The following is a 19,496-nucleotide window of genomic DNA, read 5'->3' on the forward strand; positions in this document are numbered from 1 at the left end:
AAAAAAAGAAGACTTGATACTAGAGATCGAGACCATAAAATCATGTTAACAACGTTTACTGAGATAATAAATCAAGTGAGAATTAGGCTCATTCTCTCTTAGACTTCCATGCAATCAGACTCATTTTTCAAACCAGAGGAGTCGCCCCCTGATGGCCAGCAGGGAAAAGGCAAGTTTAATGGTTTCACTTTTTGAGAACCAGAGGTCAACTCCTGGGCTCGACACAAATTAGGCAATTCATGAGAATGACGAAGCACATGTGTAAGACTATTTAAAAATTGCTCAACAGTTCCGAAGAAGGAAGGGGATGCTGCTGCAAACTTGGTCATGAATAATCACAGTTTATCTGAACATGTTTACAACATAAATAAATGGTGTGATATAATTCATAGTAAATTTAAAAACCACAATACAAGGTATACTGGGGAGCAATCCTCACCAACGGTTTGTAAATACAACATTCAAAGCTTGTCACTATGTTATTTTTTTTATACACACCTACTGCCCAATGGCTGACACCAAGAAAACACAGCAAAATAATATGAAAAGAGAAAATACATGCAGAGGGCTATCTATCAATACAGACACCGCCACACAGGTAGATCATATGTGAAAATTTGTTTTAGGAAGTTCCTGCACATATACCCTTACAAATAATAAACACAATTATGAAATAAAACAAATAATTACAAAAATAAAACTTTTTAGCCCAATATTTATGCTGAAATGTTTTAATCTTTTTTTTCTCCTCTTCTTTTTAAAGTTGCCTTGTGAATTACGTTTACATTACAAACTACCTTTTCTAATAAAATGAATTAATAATTATATATATTCACACATGTTGCGTAACTGTTTTTTTTTCATTATTTCAAATGGGCAGTGTGCTTTTGAAATGTAAATTGGGGATACAAGTAGGCCTATGTGATTTTTTTATATGTGAAATTTACATAATTTACATGACTATTCAGCCTACATTCTATCTGAAAAGCATGTTTGAAACTCTCAAAAGTCCAAAAAGCGGAAGTGACCACCAACAACCACAAGGATGTGATTCTGGGCAGTTCTGAAAAACTTATAACGCAAGAGGCAAAAAAAAAAAAAAACATATTGGACAGATATCCAATCACATTGCGTCAAATGTTTGACAGGCTTGAGCGCGGCCCAATAGGAGAAGTGTAAACATGCTGCGAAAGGGAGGGGGCGGGATCTACGATATTTCTATGTCATCAACTCAAGGCGCTTTGTTGTTCTTGCCGGACAGAAAAGACGGAAAAATAATATATATCTCGTCGTAAACAGACCCGGGGTTTAGCCAGGATACAATTTAACGTGATTCAATATAGTCGGACAACAACCAAAGCGTGGAGTTTAACCGATGTCGTCCGGTGAAAAGTGGCGTATTTGTGGGAACAAATCAGCTCAGCGTCGAAGCTAGCGTCTGAGCTAGCATCGGAGCTAGCGCTAGCTTCTCCGAGAGGGTGTCCGCTGTCCAGATTGGAGCGGAAGGAATTCCAAACACTGGGGAAGAAAGGGGAGAAATCTCTGCTGGGATGCCTCACGCAAGTTGTGGAGGAACAAAAAACATGTTATTTTTACGCTTCCGGCCTCGGGTCATAGCGATATAAACCTGAATCATGTATTCGTTTGGCCGATAACGACTCGGACCATTTTTTTTTGTGACGGTTAACAGTTTAGCGAGAGAGTTAGCCACGTAGCTAACGTCACGTAGCCCCCAGTAAAGGGGAAGACATTTAAAATGGCGGAGGGCTGGCCCGTTCCTTCGGCCCTCGTCTTCGTGCTGCTGAGTGTGAGTGCCTGGGCTCAGGAGTCTTGTCCCGCTCCCTGCTCGTGTCCGAGGGGAGGGCAGGACGAGGTCCGCGTTCTGGACTGCAACAGGAAGAGGCTGTCGGCGGCCCCTCTAAACCCACCGGACGGGACGAGCCAAGTGTGAGTACACAAAACCTGTTACCGAAGGTGCCGAGTCCACAGCGGTGATTCTTGTTGCTCAACTCGAGGGCTGCACCATAACACAACCAGAAAAAACATGTTGATACCTACATGGTTTGTACGGGTGCTGGAAATCCTAGAGTAATAATATATACGTTTTATATATCGCTTTCCCAGGTGCTCAAAGACGCTTTACAACAAAAAACCTAAACCAAAACAAAGAAGAACAGAACAAAGCATGCAGGCCTTTGAAAACACTTGCATTTTAGTTTTCAAGGTTTTTAAAAGTGGTTGGATTTAGAATAAAGTGCAGCATTTTCTGACATTTCTGCATGAAAAATGACTTTTGATCATGAAAATAGTCTCTGTACCGAAATGTTAGTACTAAAAAAAGACAGGTTTGGTACGGTGCTGGAAATCCTTGAAAACACTTGAATATTAGTGCAGTGTTTTAAGGTTTTGTAAAGTGCTTGGATGTAGAATAAAGGTCTTGTAATGTGTGTTGTATGTGATGACATCTATGATAGAACAGAGAAAAGAAGATCTCCATATCTGAGGGACTGAAAACAGCATTTTGTGACATTTCTTTATGAAAAATGACTTTTGATGATGAACAGATGATGAAAATAGTTGGTGATTATATTTCTGTGGATCTGTTAGTGGAATTAGTTTTCCTTTCATTTGTGGTCCTTCTGTAAAAAGCTGTCTCCAAACATCATGTTGGTTGTTTAGAGGACAATAACATCTCATTTAATGTGATGAACAAGTGACATAATAAGTAGACTGAATACTGACCATTGGATTGGTACAAATATGGAGTTTACCACAGCTGGAAGGGGCTGGAAAAGCATGGAAATGCACCTGGAATGCTTGGAAAGTGCTTGAATTTGGAAATGGTGGCGGAAGCCTGTGCCTACTTTTCCACAATATTGATAATATTTTACTCAATTTTTTTTTGCGCTCATAACATTAGGTGAATTGCAATCCTTATTATCATGAAGGCATGAATGGAACATTTAAAAATGCAAACCCATTGTATAAACTGACTAAAATGTAAAGCCACAATTTAACATTAACTTGCCAGTTTTACCACGTACACCTAGCTAAAGCTAATGCAACATAACAGCAATATATACACTTTTATCTCAATGTAATACAGTTCAACCACAACAAGACCACTCCTAAATTATGTAGAGCTCAATATTATATTTCTAAAAACTATTTAAAAAAAAACGAAAATATTGTAACCATCATAACTGATCATTTGTTGAATTGAACATATTAGTTTTCACCAGATTGCCTTAATAAACCAGTAATTGAATAAACCTGAGTGTATAATCCATGATGTGGCTGATGTAAAGGATTTATTTTTTCTAAAAGATGATAACTGATATTATTTTTATTTCATTTCAGCACCATGAATCACAATGAGCTAATGGTTCTTCCTTTTCTTGGAGAGGCCTCCTCCAATATCACCTCGCTGTCATTGTAAGTACAAAATAGTCTGAGTAACACTATAGTAAATATAAGCCTTGGTATTCTTTATGGAAATTAAGTTTTTCTTTCTTTACATGCTTCTCCCAAAGAAAAAGCAGACTTTAATTTTCTATAAATTCAAGACCCTTTCAGTCTTTTGATGGCGTATTATGTTGCGTATATAAATATACTGAAACCAAAAGGTATTGCCTTTGTTACTCCGCAAAACAGTATTTCCTCATTCTGATGTGATTTAAGTATACCATAGACATAGTATGTCATAGCCATCAGTATCACTATGACCTTCATAACTAATACCCGTCTTATTTTAAACACGATTCAAGAGTCCACAATCGGATCTCAGAGCTGTTGATGCATCAGCTGCAGCCATACTTCTCTTTGGAGACACTGGACCTTACATCCAACTTCATCTCTGAGCTCAAAGTTGGATCCTTCCCCTCCATGCAGTTGAAATATCTGTAAGTAAACATCTTCATTTAACATTTTATTCATCCAGGAATACGTTATCTACAAGAATAGCCTGACAGGAGAAGTTTAAATTAAAGTGAAATAAAACTCCAAAGCAGAAGGTGAGTGCATACATCTGCCCAGGCTGCACAACACTGCCCACGTATAAAGAGCTCTAATCTAATATGTTGTTTTAATAATAAAAAACATCCAGGATCTTATCTAAGGCAATTAAAAGTACACTTTCTAATATAAAAAGGGAGAACGGGTTGTGTAGATAATATAACCGTAAGACAGCAGTCATGACTGTGCACACAAGACAACTTTGTTTGTTGGAAGGAAGCATCTTATTTCATGTTGACATTCACATACAGTAGATTTTATTACAAAGCAAACAGTCATCTCCTTCCTGATGTTGACTCTAATGTTTCTGCTCTTTTATCTCGAAGGAATTTGAGTAATAATAAGATCAGCGTCCTCGAGCCTGGCTGCTTTGAAAACATCTCCAGCTCCCTGCTGGTGCTGAAGCTGAACAGGAACAGATTAGTTATGCTGCCATCCAAAGTCTTCAGACTTCCACAACTTCAGTTCCTGTAAGTATTGTACGACGTGTTTTGGTGCTAAACTAACCTCACCTGTCCAGGTTTTAACGGATGATGTCTGGCAGACACATCTGTGGATTTAAATTCTGTCGTAACAACTTGAGTAGCTGGCTGAATTCATCGTAAATCTAGAAGTACTTTTGGTTTCTTTTAGTATAAATGTACTTTGTTAAAAGGAAGCTGGTACTTACTCTCATTGTAGTGAAATGAAGCGCAACAAGATCAAGATAGTGGACAGTCTGACGTTCAAAGGGATGGACTCGCTGAGGTCACTGAAGATGCAGAGGAACGGCATCACTAAGCTCATGGACGGAGCCTTTTTTGGACTTAACAACATAGAAGAACTGTAAGTACAGTGTTGTAGACGGCTTCTTTTAAAGTGACACTAAAACATTTGTTAACGCCATTTTGTGTATCCCATCTGTGTCTCAAGAGAGCTGGAGCACAACAACCTAACAGAGGTCAACAAAGGCTGGCTGTATGGACTGCGCATGCTGCGTATCCTGCGGGTCAGCCAGAATGCTGTCGGCATCATCCGACCAGACGCCTGGGAGTTTTGCCAAAAGCTGGAGGAACTGTGAGTGTGTTTGCTTCATAGTGAGAATCCCTGCTTTCTTTCATCGGCCCTGGGCTCTGAAATGTATTCTGCGTTGCTCAGAGGACTTACAGTGCGGTCTTGCTGCAGAGCGGTGTCTGGAGCTTGATTCAGTGCCGTCTTTTTCATTTTTACAATTTTGTGAAAATGCCTCATTTTGGTGTATCATTCTTGAAGACTGGTGTTAAATAAAGACTTTGTTTGAACTAATCATTCTTATATTTCTGGGGTTTTTTTTATATGCAGAGACTTGTCCTTCAATCATCTGACTAGACTTGAGGAGACAGCTTTTGTAGGATTGGGTCTGCTGGAGACCCTGAACCTTGGAGAAAACTCCATCAGCCATTTGGGAGAGGGAGTTTTCGGTGGTCTGGCAAGCCTGCGCACCCTGTAAGTACTACTCCTAAGGAGAAATATGTGTTACCTATTTGATCTAAAAGCGTAATTAAGCACTGTATGCAAAATATAACCCTGCTGACATGTTCTTGGATCTGTGCAATCCTGTGAAGGCTGCTATCTACAGTAGGTCTGTTTGTTTTACTCTCCATGTCCTGTCTTGAATACATCTCCGTAGTAATTCTGTATTACTTTAGAGAAGGAACAGTATACGTTGGCAGTATTTTAAGTACTGCATCCTTTGTTGTGTAGTTCCTGAGAATCCATAAGTCATATGTGCAGTCTGAGATCAAACCACCCCACTGTGTATTTTTCATAGAATCCTGTTCTCTTGGTAAACAAAGTTGACTCAATCTGAGATTTTCAAGCACCAAACCCATGTAAAATCACACATTTCTAAATGTAATGTTTAACAGGCAATATAGTGTTATTGCTGAGTCCATGACTTCCATGTGAACCATGTTACTGTATAGACGGTTGTTGTGATATTGTGCTGGGGGGGGGAGAGAGTAAACCGGTCTCTGCGCTGAGAGAGAGGTTGGTAGAATCGTTAGTCATTGTGGGTAGAGCAAGACTTCTGGTCTGGGGTTTTAGTTAGTTTGCTTTCTCATTATTTCATCAAGTGGGGATACATAATGATACATAATATCATATTCCTCAGCATGTCAGTGTCCTGAGAATTCAAGATTGTGCACCGTTCTGTTTATTAAGTTGATGAGATCTATCTGCTACAATCATGTCCGCCTACATTTATGCACCTCATTTCAGTGCTTCCCAAAAAATACATTACTTGGTTCAACAGTCGTATAATTCTGCTCCCTTTTTAACCCTTTCCATTCACAAAATCGCCGTGCCTGTTGAATATTAGATGACAGTTCGGAACTAGGGACGTCAACGGTTAACTAAACTGAGAATTATTCATTGGGTAGCATGTTGGTCTGTGATTTAATTCACAGTCTATATGTTAACCAATTGTGCTGATCAGACAGAATGCACCGCGTGTTTGTCTGTTTCCAGCTGTGTTGCTGTGAGAAATTCAGAACTGAATACGTCCTCTAATCTGCTTTTAAAGAGACCAACGGTTAAACTCCTTAGAAAGAAAACTGCTCGGTGGCTGATCAATCGGCACACGCGTGCCCTGATCAACACGTGGCAATATACCTCTATTTAATCGAAAATTAAATAAAAGGCCGGACATTTACAACACAAAATATTAAAATTGGATGCATACATAGCAGCATCGTTGAGTCACGGCTCTTTTATTTCATGTAATTTTTCATTTTTTTTCTTAGGCGAAGTTATTGGGTCCCTCTTCTGATCCATAATTAACATCTTCCACGGATGCTTTGAAAACACCAAGTAGCTACGGCTCAGGTTATCAGCCTTGACAAGTGTAATTATTATTTGCCAAGCAGACTTCCGTTTAAACCACTGAGCTGCAACGAGTAAGGGGGTCATGTTGGGGAACTTCACCATCCTCGGAGCTCTCATGGGAGAGGGGCATTGGAGAGTGCTGACGTTCTTTTAGAGGTGGCCAGGCATGAGGAAAGAGAAACAAAAGAGCCCACGACCGTCCTGTAAACACAAGGCCTCTCTGTGTTTCCACCAAACCCGTCAACTGTCCCAGTGCTAAACGGAGCCAATTCATTTCCCCCTTTGTCAGAACGGTAGGGCAGGGAACTGTAGCGCACCGTGGAAGCATGGTGTCTCCGATTGTTGGTGGAGTTAACGCCACTGACACAGCGGAGATAATGTGGTGGTCTTTTCTTTCTGTTTGATTTAAGTGCTTAATATCTAAAATGTCACTCTTTTGTTTTTCAGAGATATACGCAATAATGAAATCTCCTGGGCCATTGAAGACTCCATCGGTGTGTTTGAGGGAATGAAGAAGCTGAACACACTGTGAGAACTCACAGATTTTACACAATATCTCTACAATATTACAGCTTTTTATTTGATGAATGACGTTTGTAAAAAAACATCTTGCATTTAGTACAAACAAAACAGTTGCATCTTAAATTCTGCCTCGCCGTCTCACATATTTGGCTGCGCGCCGAGAGGCGTTTCTTGATCATTTGATGTTTTATTCAGATTCAGATTTACAGTTTATTCTATTTTTTTACTGAAGATGTTTTTATTTTACAGAATTATACAGCGGAACAAAATCAAATCGATCACGAAGAAAGCGTTCGAGGGCCTGGAGGAGCTGGAGCACCTGTGAGTCTCTTCCTCAGTTATACTCTCTGAAGGCTTGTTTGTTTTGTATTTTTTCCCACTGTGCTGTTGTTGTCATCTGATGCTCGTGAAATGCGATGCCATTTAGATGACATCACATCGTAGGTGTGTCTAATCCATATTTCTGTCCACTGCAGGGACCTCAGCAAGAACGGCATCATGTCCATACACCCCGAGGCGCTGTCCCACATGAAGCTCAAAGTGTTGTGAGTAGACACTGAATCAAGAATGCAGCTCACATAAACACATTTGAAGGCCAGATTTTCCCCCGTGTCATTAATGTTTTCTTTGACTCATTGAACAATATAGCGTGCGTTAAAAAGTCACTATAATGATTAGGCAATTAAAGCACATAATTAGCGTTTTTAATTGGCCGTTATGTGGTTGTATGAAGAAGATGAAAGTTGCTGACCTACTGGAGCTTTGGTGTTGAATGGATGGGAGCACTGTTTCACACTTCACTCCATTTATTGATGTTTAAAAGATGTGGAATTGCAGAGCCCTTCGGGTGTCCTTATTAAAACCAGAAATATGTTTTACACAGTTGGATGTGCAGAGATTTTTGATTTGGTGAGGTGGTCTTTTTTTTAAGGTTTTGGTCAGCCCATCTTAGGAGTGGCTGTCAAGCGGTGGCTAACGAAATCAGCTGTCAAACTAAAATGTTTTTATCATGACCGGTAGTGGTGTCTCATTATTAATTAGTCTGCTGCTTTAATAGAATATAACACTATTTGCTTGGGGAGTGGATGACGTGGCTCTGCCTGATAAATTAGCAACAGGAACATAATGGTAACATTCTTGTAATTAAGATTTATTTTATGATTAAGTGTATTAAAATGAGGTTCTGGTGGCGTTGAAGCCATTTTCCTGTCCATATTAAGATAATTTACAGGTTGTTCTGACAGCCGGAATTTGGTTTCCATTGTTTGTTTTTTTGTTCTCTTGCTGACTGATTTGAAAATTCAAACCCTGGATGACTTGGATGACTATACCATGAAGTTGATCATTTGAAACAGATTTATATGGCTGTGTTTGTATGTTTTCTTGTCTATTGAGATTGTATTTGTGATTGTAGGTGAACTGCCCAAAGCCTTTTTTTAGTGTGACTTTTATGATGGGATGCACCAGATCGGAGCTCAGCCTTGTCCACATATGTGTGTCCCCGCTTGATAGATTTCATTTCCAAAAGGAGAGGCTGTAAAATCTGCTTTTCTAAAAAAAAAAAAAAAAAAAAAAAAAAATCACAAAATCACAAATCTTGTTCTGACTCACAAACAACCTGGAAATTCATATTCATTAGTTCCGTGGGTTTGTCTCATCATTTGATCTCTCCAGCAGTTGGATATTTCCCGACACATGTTTACAGTGACTCATCTCATGCTTCCTCCAATCCCTTCGCGTTCCCAGCGTCCTGAACACCAGCAGCCTGCTGTGCGACTGCCACATGCAGTGGCTGGGCCCGTGGCTGACCGCCAGCCACTTCGAGCCGTCTGTCTCCGCTGTCTGTGCTCATCCCGCCGGCCTACTTGGTCACAATGTCTTGTCCATCAGCCCAGAAGCGTTTGTTTGTGGTCAGTCCCATTCATTTTTTATTTATTTTTGATTGGTCCAATCAAGGTGCTTCACACAACACAGTGGAAAATGTTTATTGATATAAGCCAAGAAACTACATTGAGTTTTCTTTTTGGGATTGTTGAACAATGTGTATTTAACAATAACGGCACATTATTTCACTTTGAAAGTTTAGGTTTCATAAACGTAATAACCGTTTGGACAAAAAGCCTGAAACTCTGTGGGCACTAGTCTATTATTAAACATTTCTCTATTTTAATTTTAAATATAATGAAATCTTTCCATCAAATCTTTCAAACCATTTCCTATTTGTATGATAGGGTTGACGTGCTAAATTACTTATATAAAATGTGGTAAGATTGCTCCTCCAAAAAAAGCAAAATTAATTTCTAATTAAAAGATAAATAAATTAATAATCGATTATAGACTCTACTGCATGGATGCAGACTCGTAGAATCTTATATTTCTCTAGTGGGCAGTATCCAATCTAATCCACTATATTCATATAGCATGATTTTAACAAACTCAAGGTTTAACAAAGTGCTGCACAACAAGATAAAACACAATAAATAGATAACACAATAGAAGCATAATAATCAGATGAAGTACACAATAGAAAGATACGTATAGGATGCACGTATACACATAAAATCGACACCCTACATGTACTGTACAGTTGTTTGATGCCCAAGCTGTGTGGCCCTTCATGTGTTGCCATACTTTATGTTGAACACTAACATCTAACATTCCATTACATCTGTTGTGTAACAACTAAATAAATACTGATTTTCTATGAGTTTCACACTTCCTGTCCCTGCTCCTCCACAGATGATTTCCCCAAGCCCCGGATCACGACCCACCCGGAGACGTACGTGGCGCTGCGGGGGAACAACGTGACCCTGAGCTGCGTGGCGTCCAGCAGCAGCGATTCGCCGATGACCACGGCTTGGCGGAAGGACGGCGAGGTGCTGTACGACGCCGAAGTGCAAAACTACGCCCGCTACCAGGAGGGAGAGCTGATGTACACCACCGTGCTTCACCTCCTCAACGTCAACTTCACCGACGAGGGTCGCTACCAGTGTGTGGTCTCCAATCACTTCGGCTCCAACTACTCCAACAGGGCCAAGCTCACTGTGAACGGTGAGGACGTTTGCCCCTGTCAGTCTATCAGCCGTAGGCCTGCGTAGAAATTGACCCAATGGGAGCCATTGCTCCGGAAGGCTCCCGTTGGGATGCTCAACTGATTTTCAGAATGTAGACCATAGATTTAAGGGATTCAAGCAAAAAACCATTGATGTATGGGGATCTTGTGCGTGTATATCTGTATCTGGCACTACATAAAAAATACGAATTCAATCAAATCAATTTTGTTGCTAATCGTTGACATATCGAAGACTCTAATCCCCTAATAATTAAACTGGCATAAAAGGATAAAATCCTGAAAATGATTGAATGTTTGGTAGTTTTAAGCACGTTGGAAGTTGTTGAGATTTATGGGAAAAAAGCAGAAAAAATATTGATGATTTGACAGCAGTTTTTATGTGCATGTACATTTTGGGTATCCATAGGGGTAGATAGAGAAGATGTTTTGCTCTCTTCTTGCAGTCTTTTTTTTCTTTAAGCTATAAGAAGCTGGTCTTCTACTATATACTGAGTTCTGTTATGCCTCTTTATCATTTTATATCTATGATTTCTATCTGTCCCACTAATGGTGTTATCTCATCTTTCAGAGCTGCCGTCGTTTCTAAAGACTCCAATGGATCTGACGATCCGCACCGGGACCATGGCCAGGCTGGAGTGCGCCGCCGAAGGCCATCCATCACCCCAGATTGCTTGGCAGAAGGATGGAGGTACCGACTTCCCGGCCGCCCGCGAGCGCAGGATGCACGTGATGCCGGACGACGACATCTTCTTCATCGCCAACGTGAAGACGGAAGACATGGGAGTGTACAGCTGCACGGCTCAGAACGCAGCCGGCAGCCTGTCGGCCAACGCCACGCTCACCGTCTTGGGTGAGTCGCCTTCTCCCGATCAACGGAGCGCAACGCTGAGATTTACGCTTTCTGGGTCACAGCAGATTAGTCGCTCCGCTGAAATCGCTCGTTTATGTCCGTCACTCATTACGTACCCTTGTTTTTGTGTTTTTTCCCTCACACTCAATTTTAACTAATGACGATGTAAATGCAACCTGTATTATATCATGTCCGTGGAGAACGCTTAAATCGAGAGGTTAATTACGAGAGGTCCTTGAGCATTAAGCCGTTAATGAGCATCCGGAATGTTATGCAGTTTGCTGCGGCAGTGTGCAAGATTAGCCGTGGACACAGAGAGAAGTAAAAACAAACGTACAGAAAGGATGTCCCAACCGAACCGAACGATCTGTACCGAAATGTTGGTCTTAAAAGAAGACAGGGTTCATACGGGTGCTGGAAATCCTTGAAAACACTTTTAATGTTGCGTTTTCAAGGTTTGAAAAGTGCTTTGATTTAGAATAAAAGTCTTGAAATGTGTGTTGTATGTGATGACATCTATGATAGATTAGAGACAAGAAGATCTCCATATCTGAGGGACTGAAAACAGCATTTTCTGACATTTCTTTATGAAAAATGACTTTTGATGATGAACAGATGATGAAAATAGTTGGTGATTATATTTCTGTGGATCTGTTAGTGGAATTAGTTTTCCTTTCATTTGTGGTCCTTCTGTAAAAAGCTGTCTCCAAACATCATGTTGGTTGTTTAGAGGACAATAACATCTCATTTAATGTGATGAACAAGTGACATAATAAGTAGACTGAATACTGACCATTGGATTGATACAAATATGGAGTTTACCACAGCTGGAAGGGGCTGGAAAAGCAAGGAAATGCACCTGGAAATGCTTGAAAAGAGCTTGATTTTGACTTTGGAAAAGTTGTAGGAACCCTGAAAAACAAACGTACAGAAACCGAACGCTCTGTAAGGAAATGTTTGTACACACCGATATGCAAAGTTTCACACAGATTCCTCCGGGGAGATCCTGACTCAATCTAAAATCTTCTCTTGCAGAAACTCCATCATTCATGCGTCCACTGGAAGACCGAACGGTGGCCCGCGGGGAGACCGCCGTGCTTCAGTGTATAGCCGGAGGCAGCCCAGCCCCTCGTCTCAACTGGACCAAAGACGACGGGCCTCTGATTCTCACCGAGCGTCACTTCTTCGCCGCGGCCAACCAGCTCCTCATCATAGTGGATGCTGGTCCTGCCGATGCCGGGAAGTACACCTGCATCATGTCCAATACTCTGGGAACGGAGCGCGGCCACATCTACCTGAGCGTCTCGCCGTCGCCCAACTGTGAAACCGGCACGGGGTACGACCAGGACGGCTGGACCACCGTGGGCATCGTGGTGATCGTGGTGGTGTGCTGCGTGGTTGGCACCTCGCTGGTCTGGGTGATCGTCATCTATCACATGCGCAGGAAGAGCGAGGACTACAGCATCAGTAACACAGGTCAGCACTTCAGACACGTGATTGGCTGTTTGGAAATACATGAAATGTGTCTGTGGGGACAGACGGGGTTCGTACGGGTGCTGGAAATCCCTTTAAGTGTTTTCAAGGTTTAAAAAGTGCAGAATAAAGAGCTTGAAATGTGTGTTGTATGTGATGACATCTATGATAGAAGAGAGAAAAGAAGATCTCCATATTTGAGGGACTGAAAACAGCATTTTCTGACATTTCTTTATGAAAAATGACTTTTGATGATGAACAGATGATGAAAATAGTTGGTGATTATATTTCTGTGCATCTGTTAGTGGAATTAGTTTTCCTTTCATTTGTGGTCCTTCTGTAAAAAGCTGTCTCCAAACATCATGTTGGTTGTTTAGAGGACAATAACATCTCATTTAATGTGATGAACAAGTGACATAATAAGTAGACTGAATACTGACCATTGGATTGGTACAAATATGGAGTTTACCACAGCTGGAAGGGGCTGGAAAAGCATGGAAATGCACCTGGAAATGCTTGAAAAGTGATTGATTTTGACTTTGGAAAAGGTGTAGGAAGCCTGGAGAGATGTTTGTTGTGAGGATAAGAGGTGACGTGTCTCCGTCTGTTTGCAGATGAGATGAATCTGCCAGCAGACATCCCCAGCTACCTGTCGTCTCAGGGAACTTTGTCGGAGCCTCAGGAAGGCTACAGCAACTCTGAGGCCGGCAGCCACCAGCAGCTCATGCCTCCCCTCTCAAATGGTTACACCCACAAGGGCACAGACGGTGAGTAATCTCTTAGGTTTTTTACCTTTAATTTCCATATGATCAGGAATAATCATTTAGTGAGATGTATAACGAGCTTTGTCCAGATGACAAGATCATTTTGTCGTGATCTTGGCTCAGTAAATATTTTTCTTGCATAATATTAAGCCCATCAAATTCATCGCATCCTCTATGAACTGCATGCATGAGGTCATCCCTGTTGTCATCATTATACACTCGGCTGGGTTGATGTCTGCATTGTGATAAGAAGAAGAAAACAACAACACGAAGAGAAACGCATACAAAATACAGCTTTTCGGACTTGCTTTTGGGGATTTCAGAGGTTTGAGACATGTCCATGCCCCGGTCCTGAAATGAGACACTGACGTATTATCATGCATGTCACAGGTGTGTGTTATGGAGACACGGCAAGCGAGGCAGAAACCGATGGGAACGGCATGCTGCACTGCAGAGTGGGGTCCCTGTTCACCGGCCGGAGCAGCTTCCACCCCGGAGAGCCCCGCGAGGGCCTCGCTGCCCTCCCCACAGGTTAGTGTCATATACACACCAGCACTTATGGGTTTTTAAAATGGATCCATGAAGGATTACATTTTCTGCTGTGTTCTTAATTTCACAGTTCAGTTTTAATTTGAGGATTTACTCCTTCAACGTTGTGTGTTTGTACAAAACAAAACATAAAAGAGACAAACTAAAACAAACAGAGCTAAAATGTTGAATTGTATTTTTTATTGGTTTATTTATTATTTATTTAGGATGAACACCTTGAGATGTATCAACTAGTTTTTGAGGGGTCCCACCATATAACACACACAATCACTACATAATAACAGAAATGACAGAAAAAAGGAAAAAGGAAAGAAAAAAGAAAAAAATACAACAACCTACATACACAGGCAAACAAAACAAAAGAAAAAAAGACAAACATATACATTAAAAATATAAACAGAGGGGAAGTCAAACAAACATTACATAAGTTATGTTATAACAAAAGTTACCTTCCTTTATGTTTTGAATGTAAAGGCGGGTCCACACCGGACCGAAAATCTGCGTCTTTGAGAGAGTCGGCGTCCGTGACATGAGTCTCCTTGGTGTGGTCGCTCGAATCGGCCCAAGTCGGCGTTCATTTCAGCCGATTCAAATGTGTAATCCGCCATTCGAGTCGGCCATATTAAGTAGCCCGACTTCATCAGCAGTCGGTGCGGTGTGGACCCGCCTTAAAACAGGAAAATAAATGAAGACATGATGTTCTGAATCAAATAAATACAGATTATAATTGTTTCACATAGAATAGATATTTACATTTTGGGCATTTAGCAGACGCTTTTATCCAAAGCGACTTACAATAAGTGGAATACAGTGAAACAATACATCGCTTTCAGTACAGTAAGGATTTCACAAGCAAGGAGTACTGTTTATTTATCTTAATTTTTAATACATTTTTTTTGTAATTAAATTTAAATTAAATAAATGGGAAAAATAATGCAAATAATAAAATAATTATTATTTAAAATAAAAATAATTATTATTTAAAATTAAAATAAACGGGCTCAAAAACCAAACGGCTGGGAAACGCCGCTCATGGAGATGCTTTACTCTTCCTTGCCAGGTGGCGCGGGCCCGTTGGTCATCTGCTCCGACTGCTACGACAACGCCAACATCTACTCCCGCACGAGGGAGTACTGCCCCTACGCCTATCTGGGGGAGGACGACCCGCTGGACAAGACTCTGCCGGGCCTGAAGGAGGGCTTCGGTGAGCACGGCCAGCAAGAGGACGCGGCCCTGGAGAGCCTCATCAGCAACCTGGACTCCTCCGTCTTCCTCAGCTCACACACCCAACGGCTGAACAGCCACACCCCCCCGGAGCACTACGCTAACGGTGAGTCCTGGACTACTGCCTAGAGCCATGTGATGCCATCATGTCTGACCTGCTGAGGTGGCTGTGGGTAACATTGCATGTTCACCTTTTCTGCCGTTGAAGATTTAAAAAAAAATAAAAACTTTCAGATGCTCAGGCGAGTTTGTGCTTAGCTCACGTTTTTATATGCATTTTGTTTTATACACTGTGTAGTATAAAAACATCAGTGATGTACTGAATTATTATTACAGAGCTGGTTAACCCATAAGATTGTATTTATTAGAGATTACCTTCCAGTTATGTGTAGATACATAGAGGCTTGTTATGAAGGTTGTATTACTTGCTGACTATAACAAACATATTATTATATATGTGTGTCTCTAACCTTGTGTAAAATAAGAAACTAGCTACTTTAATGTGGTTTAATCGATAATAAAAAAAAGAAAATTATTCTTTTTACTGCTGATTACTTTTTGATTATTTTCAAAAATACCTATCACAAGTTCCGAGAATATAAAGGAACCTCTTCAAAATGCTTGTTTTTTCTAAGCAGCATGCCAAATCCAAAAGGTTCTCACATTACAAATTACAAATCTTCACATTTTAAGAAGCTGGAACCAGATAATTTTTAGCAAGTTTGCTCGATGCATTACTTAGCTTATAAGTAAATGACTGATTTGTGGTTGGGAATCATATATTCTAATTATTGTGTGTGACTGTGTTCTGCAGATTCTCTGAGCAGGTCTTTCTGGGGAGACGGGGAGGATCCGACCTCCAAACCCCAGCCGGGCGCGTCCCAGCAGCCCGTCACGGTACACAGGACACCAGCTCAGGCTGCCGCCGCCGCCGCCGGGCCGGAGGAGCCGGGGGAAGCAGAGGCTGACTGTTTTCCCAGCCGATGCACACAGGACCACAGAAGTGCCTCTAATAGGGACTAACCCTCAGGAGCATCCAGCTCCCACATAGGTCCTGACACCCACGCTCTGCCTCTGACTTCCTCTTTGCTGCAGCCCCTCCTCCTCTACCTCCAAAGAGACTCCTCACATTCTGCCAAAGATGCTCTCTTGTATGTTTACATTCCCTTTCACTCAAGAGGGGCATACAACCGTTCTCCAGGTGGAGAGACCGCCGTGTCAGACTGGAGAAATGGACCAGTGATTAAATGTACCTCCTCCTTGACACCTCCACCTTGGGGGACCTTTCTTTTTCTTCTTCTCTCTCCCACATCCTCCACTCTCTTCTTTGTTCTCTTTCTAGAGACGGCTATGAATGTATGCTTTAAAAAGAGCCATGTCGGATGCTGCCATGAGAGAACGCCAAGACATGGTTGAGTCTCCTCCGTCCCCCGCCGCCAGCCGCAGGCGTGGAAATCTTCTGCAGCGCACTTCACACTTGGCAGTTTTCGTATTGTCATTCCCGGAGCGGACACCTGTCGGAGCAGCCGACATGACTTTGGTGGAAATTACAAGCCACCTCTTCCCACGTGGGGAAAAAACGGTGGACGTCCCCCCCCCCCCCTGACCAGCAGTTTTGTGGTTGTTAATATTGGAAAGAACCTTGAAGCCACCACACACATTCCCACGGCTGTCCCCGACTGACTATCTCATACCTTGGTATGCAAAATCCCAGAGACACTGACACCAGAATGTGGTGTATATTATGAATATATATATGAATATATCCTATATCATCTTAATCTGATCTCCTTTTTTTGTTCCTATGTCGAACGCTAATTCCTTCATTTCAAGCTCTTTAGCCTCTTTTTAGACAGACGATTGTCTTAAAGGGGTGGGGGTGTGATGAAAAGCAGTTTGGGGAGAAAGTGTAATTTTTTTTTTTTTTTTTTTGCACATGTGACAATCATGGTTTCCGCTGGCTCTTTTTTAACGGTTTTTTTTTTTGGACAAACATTCTCAGTAACCTCAATTAGGTGACACACACACACACACACACACACACACACACACACACACACACACACACACACACACACACACACAGTATGCACTGATTTGTTCCCCCCTTTCATCATATCTTGCAGGCACTTAATTTAATGACAGTAAAACCTTATTATGCAGTGTGCATGCCGTTTTTACATGGTGAGGCTTCATCATCACAGTCTGACCTCGACGAGTTCATGACCTTTCACCTTTTCCGTAAGCCTAAGTTCTCACATGGGACTGTGAAAAATGAGAATGTATTGTATGATTTCATACACGTATGTATGTGTACATAAGGCTAGTCATCTTATTAAATCCCCCGTCCTTGCCCGTCCATTTTGCAGAGAGGTTTTCAGACATAAGCTGCAGGAATTTTAAGTCTTTGTTGATCCAGCATTTTGTTGTTTTTTGTTGTTTACCTGTTTGTTCAGGTAACAATTTGATCACACCGAGGATTTGAAAATGTAAACGCCTCTGGTGTAAAAGGAACGTGGTTATCAGGTTCGATGTCGTGAGTTGTCCTTAAAAAAAGCCTCATTATTATTATTATTGCACTTCAGTAACTCCGATGCGATTGGCTTTGTTTGTGACTCCCAGAAAACTCCTCGACGTATTTAACAATTCTACTCAACTGTTGGTTTGTTAGGGACGTGATTTAGCTTCGTGGTTATTTTGGAAGATGTGGTGCCTTTTTTTTTTATACCGCATCACCTCCTCAAAACAGATTCAACCAAAACTATAACCTTTTATGAAGATGATTTATTTCAGGACTGTTTCATTAGGTTAGCTCTAGAGATGTTTGATACCATTTTTCCCTCCCGATACCGATTCCAATACTCGTGCTGTGGGTACCGGCCGATACGAGTACTGATACCAGTGTGTTTAAAAAAAAAAAAAAATACTACGCCTGCATGACTGCTATGATTATCATTGTGGTGAGGCGTGGCTCAGGTTAAACCCTTTGTAAAACATGAATGAATACAGCAAATGGAAGCCATTTATTTTTACAGTGTAAAACAGTAGTGCAGCAGCAACGTAACTAAATAAATATAAAATAATAATGAAATTCCTATTGATAGTAAATTACGTGGTATCGGATCGGGGCCTGGACTCCAGTACTCGCCGATACCGATGCCAGCGTTTTCGGCAGTATCGGAGGCATTTCCCATACTGGTATCTGAATCGGAACAACTCTAGTTAGCTCGGTGTAGCTAATAAAACTAGCAGCTGGGTGTTTATCATACTCATTCTTCATGGACACAACAATACGTTTTATTTTTCTTCCATAACATCGATAATAAGCTCTTTAATTTTCGACCCAGAAAGGATTGGCCGTGTACTTTTTGATTTTATTTTGTCCCTCCCTCCTTCGTGAATGTTCGAGGATGCAGACTTCAAACACTAAAACTCAATAATGCTGAATAGTTGAAGTGCGATAAATGTGTGACGGTTTAGCGTCACGAAGGGTTAACGTGAGCGTACGAATGATAGTTTGTATCAAAACGTCAGCGGTACGTGATGTGAATCGGCGGTGGGAGAAATGTTTGTCCTTATTTGTTGCTGATGGCCGATTTCATGCCCACCTTTTGAGTGATTTGAGAAATTCGAATGAAAACGTGCAGCGATAAGTAATGTGTCGATTCACTCTTCAATGTTTTCCTGCCAACGCAGCGTAACATAATGTGCATTAAGTATCGTTTTACTCTCTGAACGTCCTTTTGGGACTTTATACCAAAGTTAAGCAGTAAATGCTCTGGATATCTGATGCTGCTTTTTTCCATTTTATTGTTTTTATTTTTTTATTTTCAGTTATATTTTTGTTTTTTGATTTATGTTTACCTGTACATTCTGTAAAGCATGTCTAAAGAGCCTTTTTGTTACGTAGCCATTACTCTGACATTAAACATGAATTCTGATAATTAGGTGACTGTCAAAGTCGAAATGGGATTTCTTTCATTATTGATTATGTTGTAAAATGTCAGAAAATAGTGGCAAAATCATCCAAAGGTGACACATTTCAACTGTTTGGTTTGCCCCGAAACACAAATATAGTGAATTTATAATAATTATATAATGGAGAACGACAGAAAATGCAGTTTTTGTCGTGTTTGTTCATCAAATTCCTCCAAATTTACCCACGATTAATGGGTAATCTGTT

General features: G+C 41.1%; 1 protein-coding gene across 1 annotated transcript; it reads left to right on the plus strand.

Annotated features, from left to right (window-relative positions):
- The first annotated feature begins 1,229 nt into the window (after window positions 1-1,229).
- Window positions 1,230-19,257, plus strand: lrig2 (leucine-rich repeats and immunoglobulin-like domains 2). Its single transcript, XM_084033338.1, has 18 exons — window positions 1,230-1,947; window positions 3,361-3,435; window positions 3,768-3,902; window positions 4,341-4,484; window positions 4,696-4,839; window positions 4,927-5,070; window positions 5,335-5,478; window positions 7,306-7,386; window positions 7,630-7,701; window positions 7,857-7,925; window positions 9,127-9,290; window positions 10,120-10,431; window positions 11,022-11,303; window positions 12,339-12,779; window positions 13,391-13,543; window positions 13,931-14,071; window positions 15,150-15,419; window positions 16,128-19,257. The coding sequence occupies exons 1-18, from the start codon at window positions 1,757-1,759 to the stop codon at window positions 16,334-16,336; spliced, it is 3,171 nt and encodes a 1,056-aa protein (XP_083889464.1). The 5' UTR covers window positions 1,230-1,756; the 3' UTR covers window positions 16,337-19,257.
- The last annotated feature ends 239 nt before the right edge of the window (window positions 19,258-19,496 follow it).

Source organism: Eutrigla gurnardus (genome assembly GCF_963514095.1).
Source record: "Eutrigla gurnardus genome assembly, chromosome: 2".
NCBI classification, from domain to species: domain Eukaryota; kingdom Metazoa; phylum Chordata; class Actinopteri; order Perciformes; family Triglidae; genus Eutrigla; species Eutrigla gurnardus.

What these genes read in the sequence shown, in the direction of transcription:
- lrig2 (XM_084033338.1), top strand. Translation starts at nt 1,757, where the DNA reads ATGGCGGAGGGCTGGCCCGTTCCTTCGGCCCTCGTCTTCGTGCTGCTG. An exon ending in CCGGACGGGACGAGCCAAGT is followed by an intron (nt 1,948 to 3,360) that starts GTGAGTACACAA and finishes ATTTCATTTCAG; the next exon opens with CACCATGAATCACAATGAGC. An exon ending in TCCATGCAGTTGAAATATCT is followed by an intron (nt 3,903 to 4,340) that starts GTAAGTAAACAT and finishes TTTATCTCGAAG; the next exon opens with GAATTTGAGTAATAATAAGA.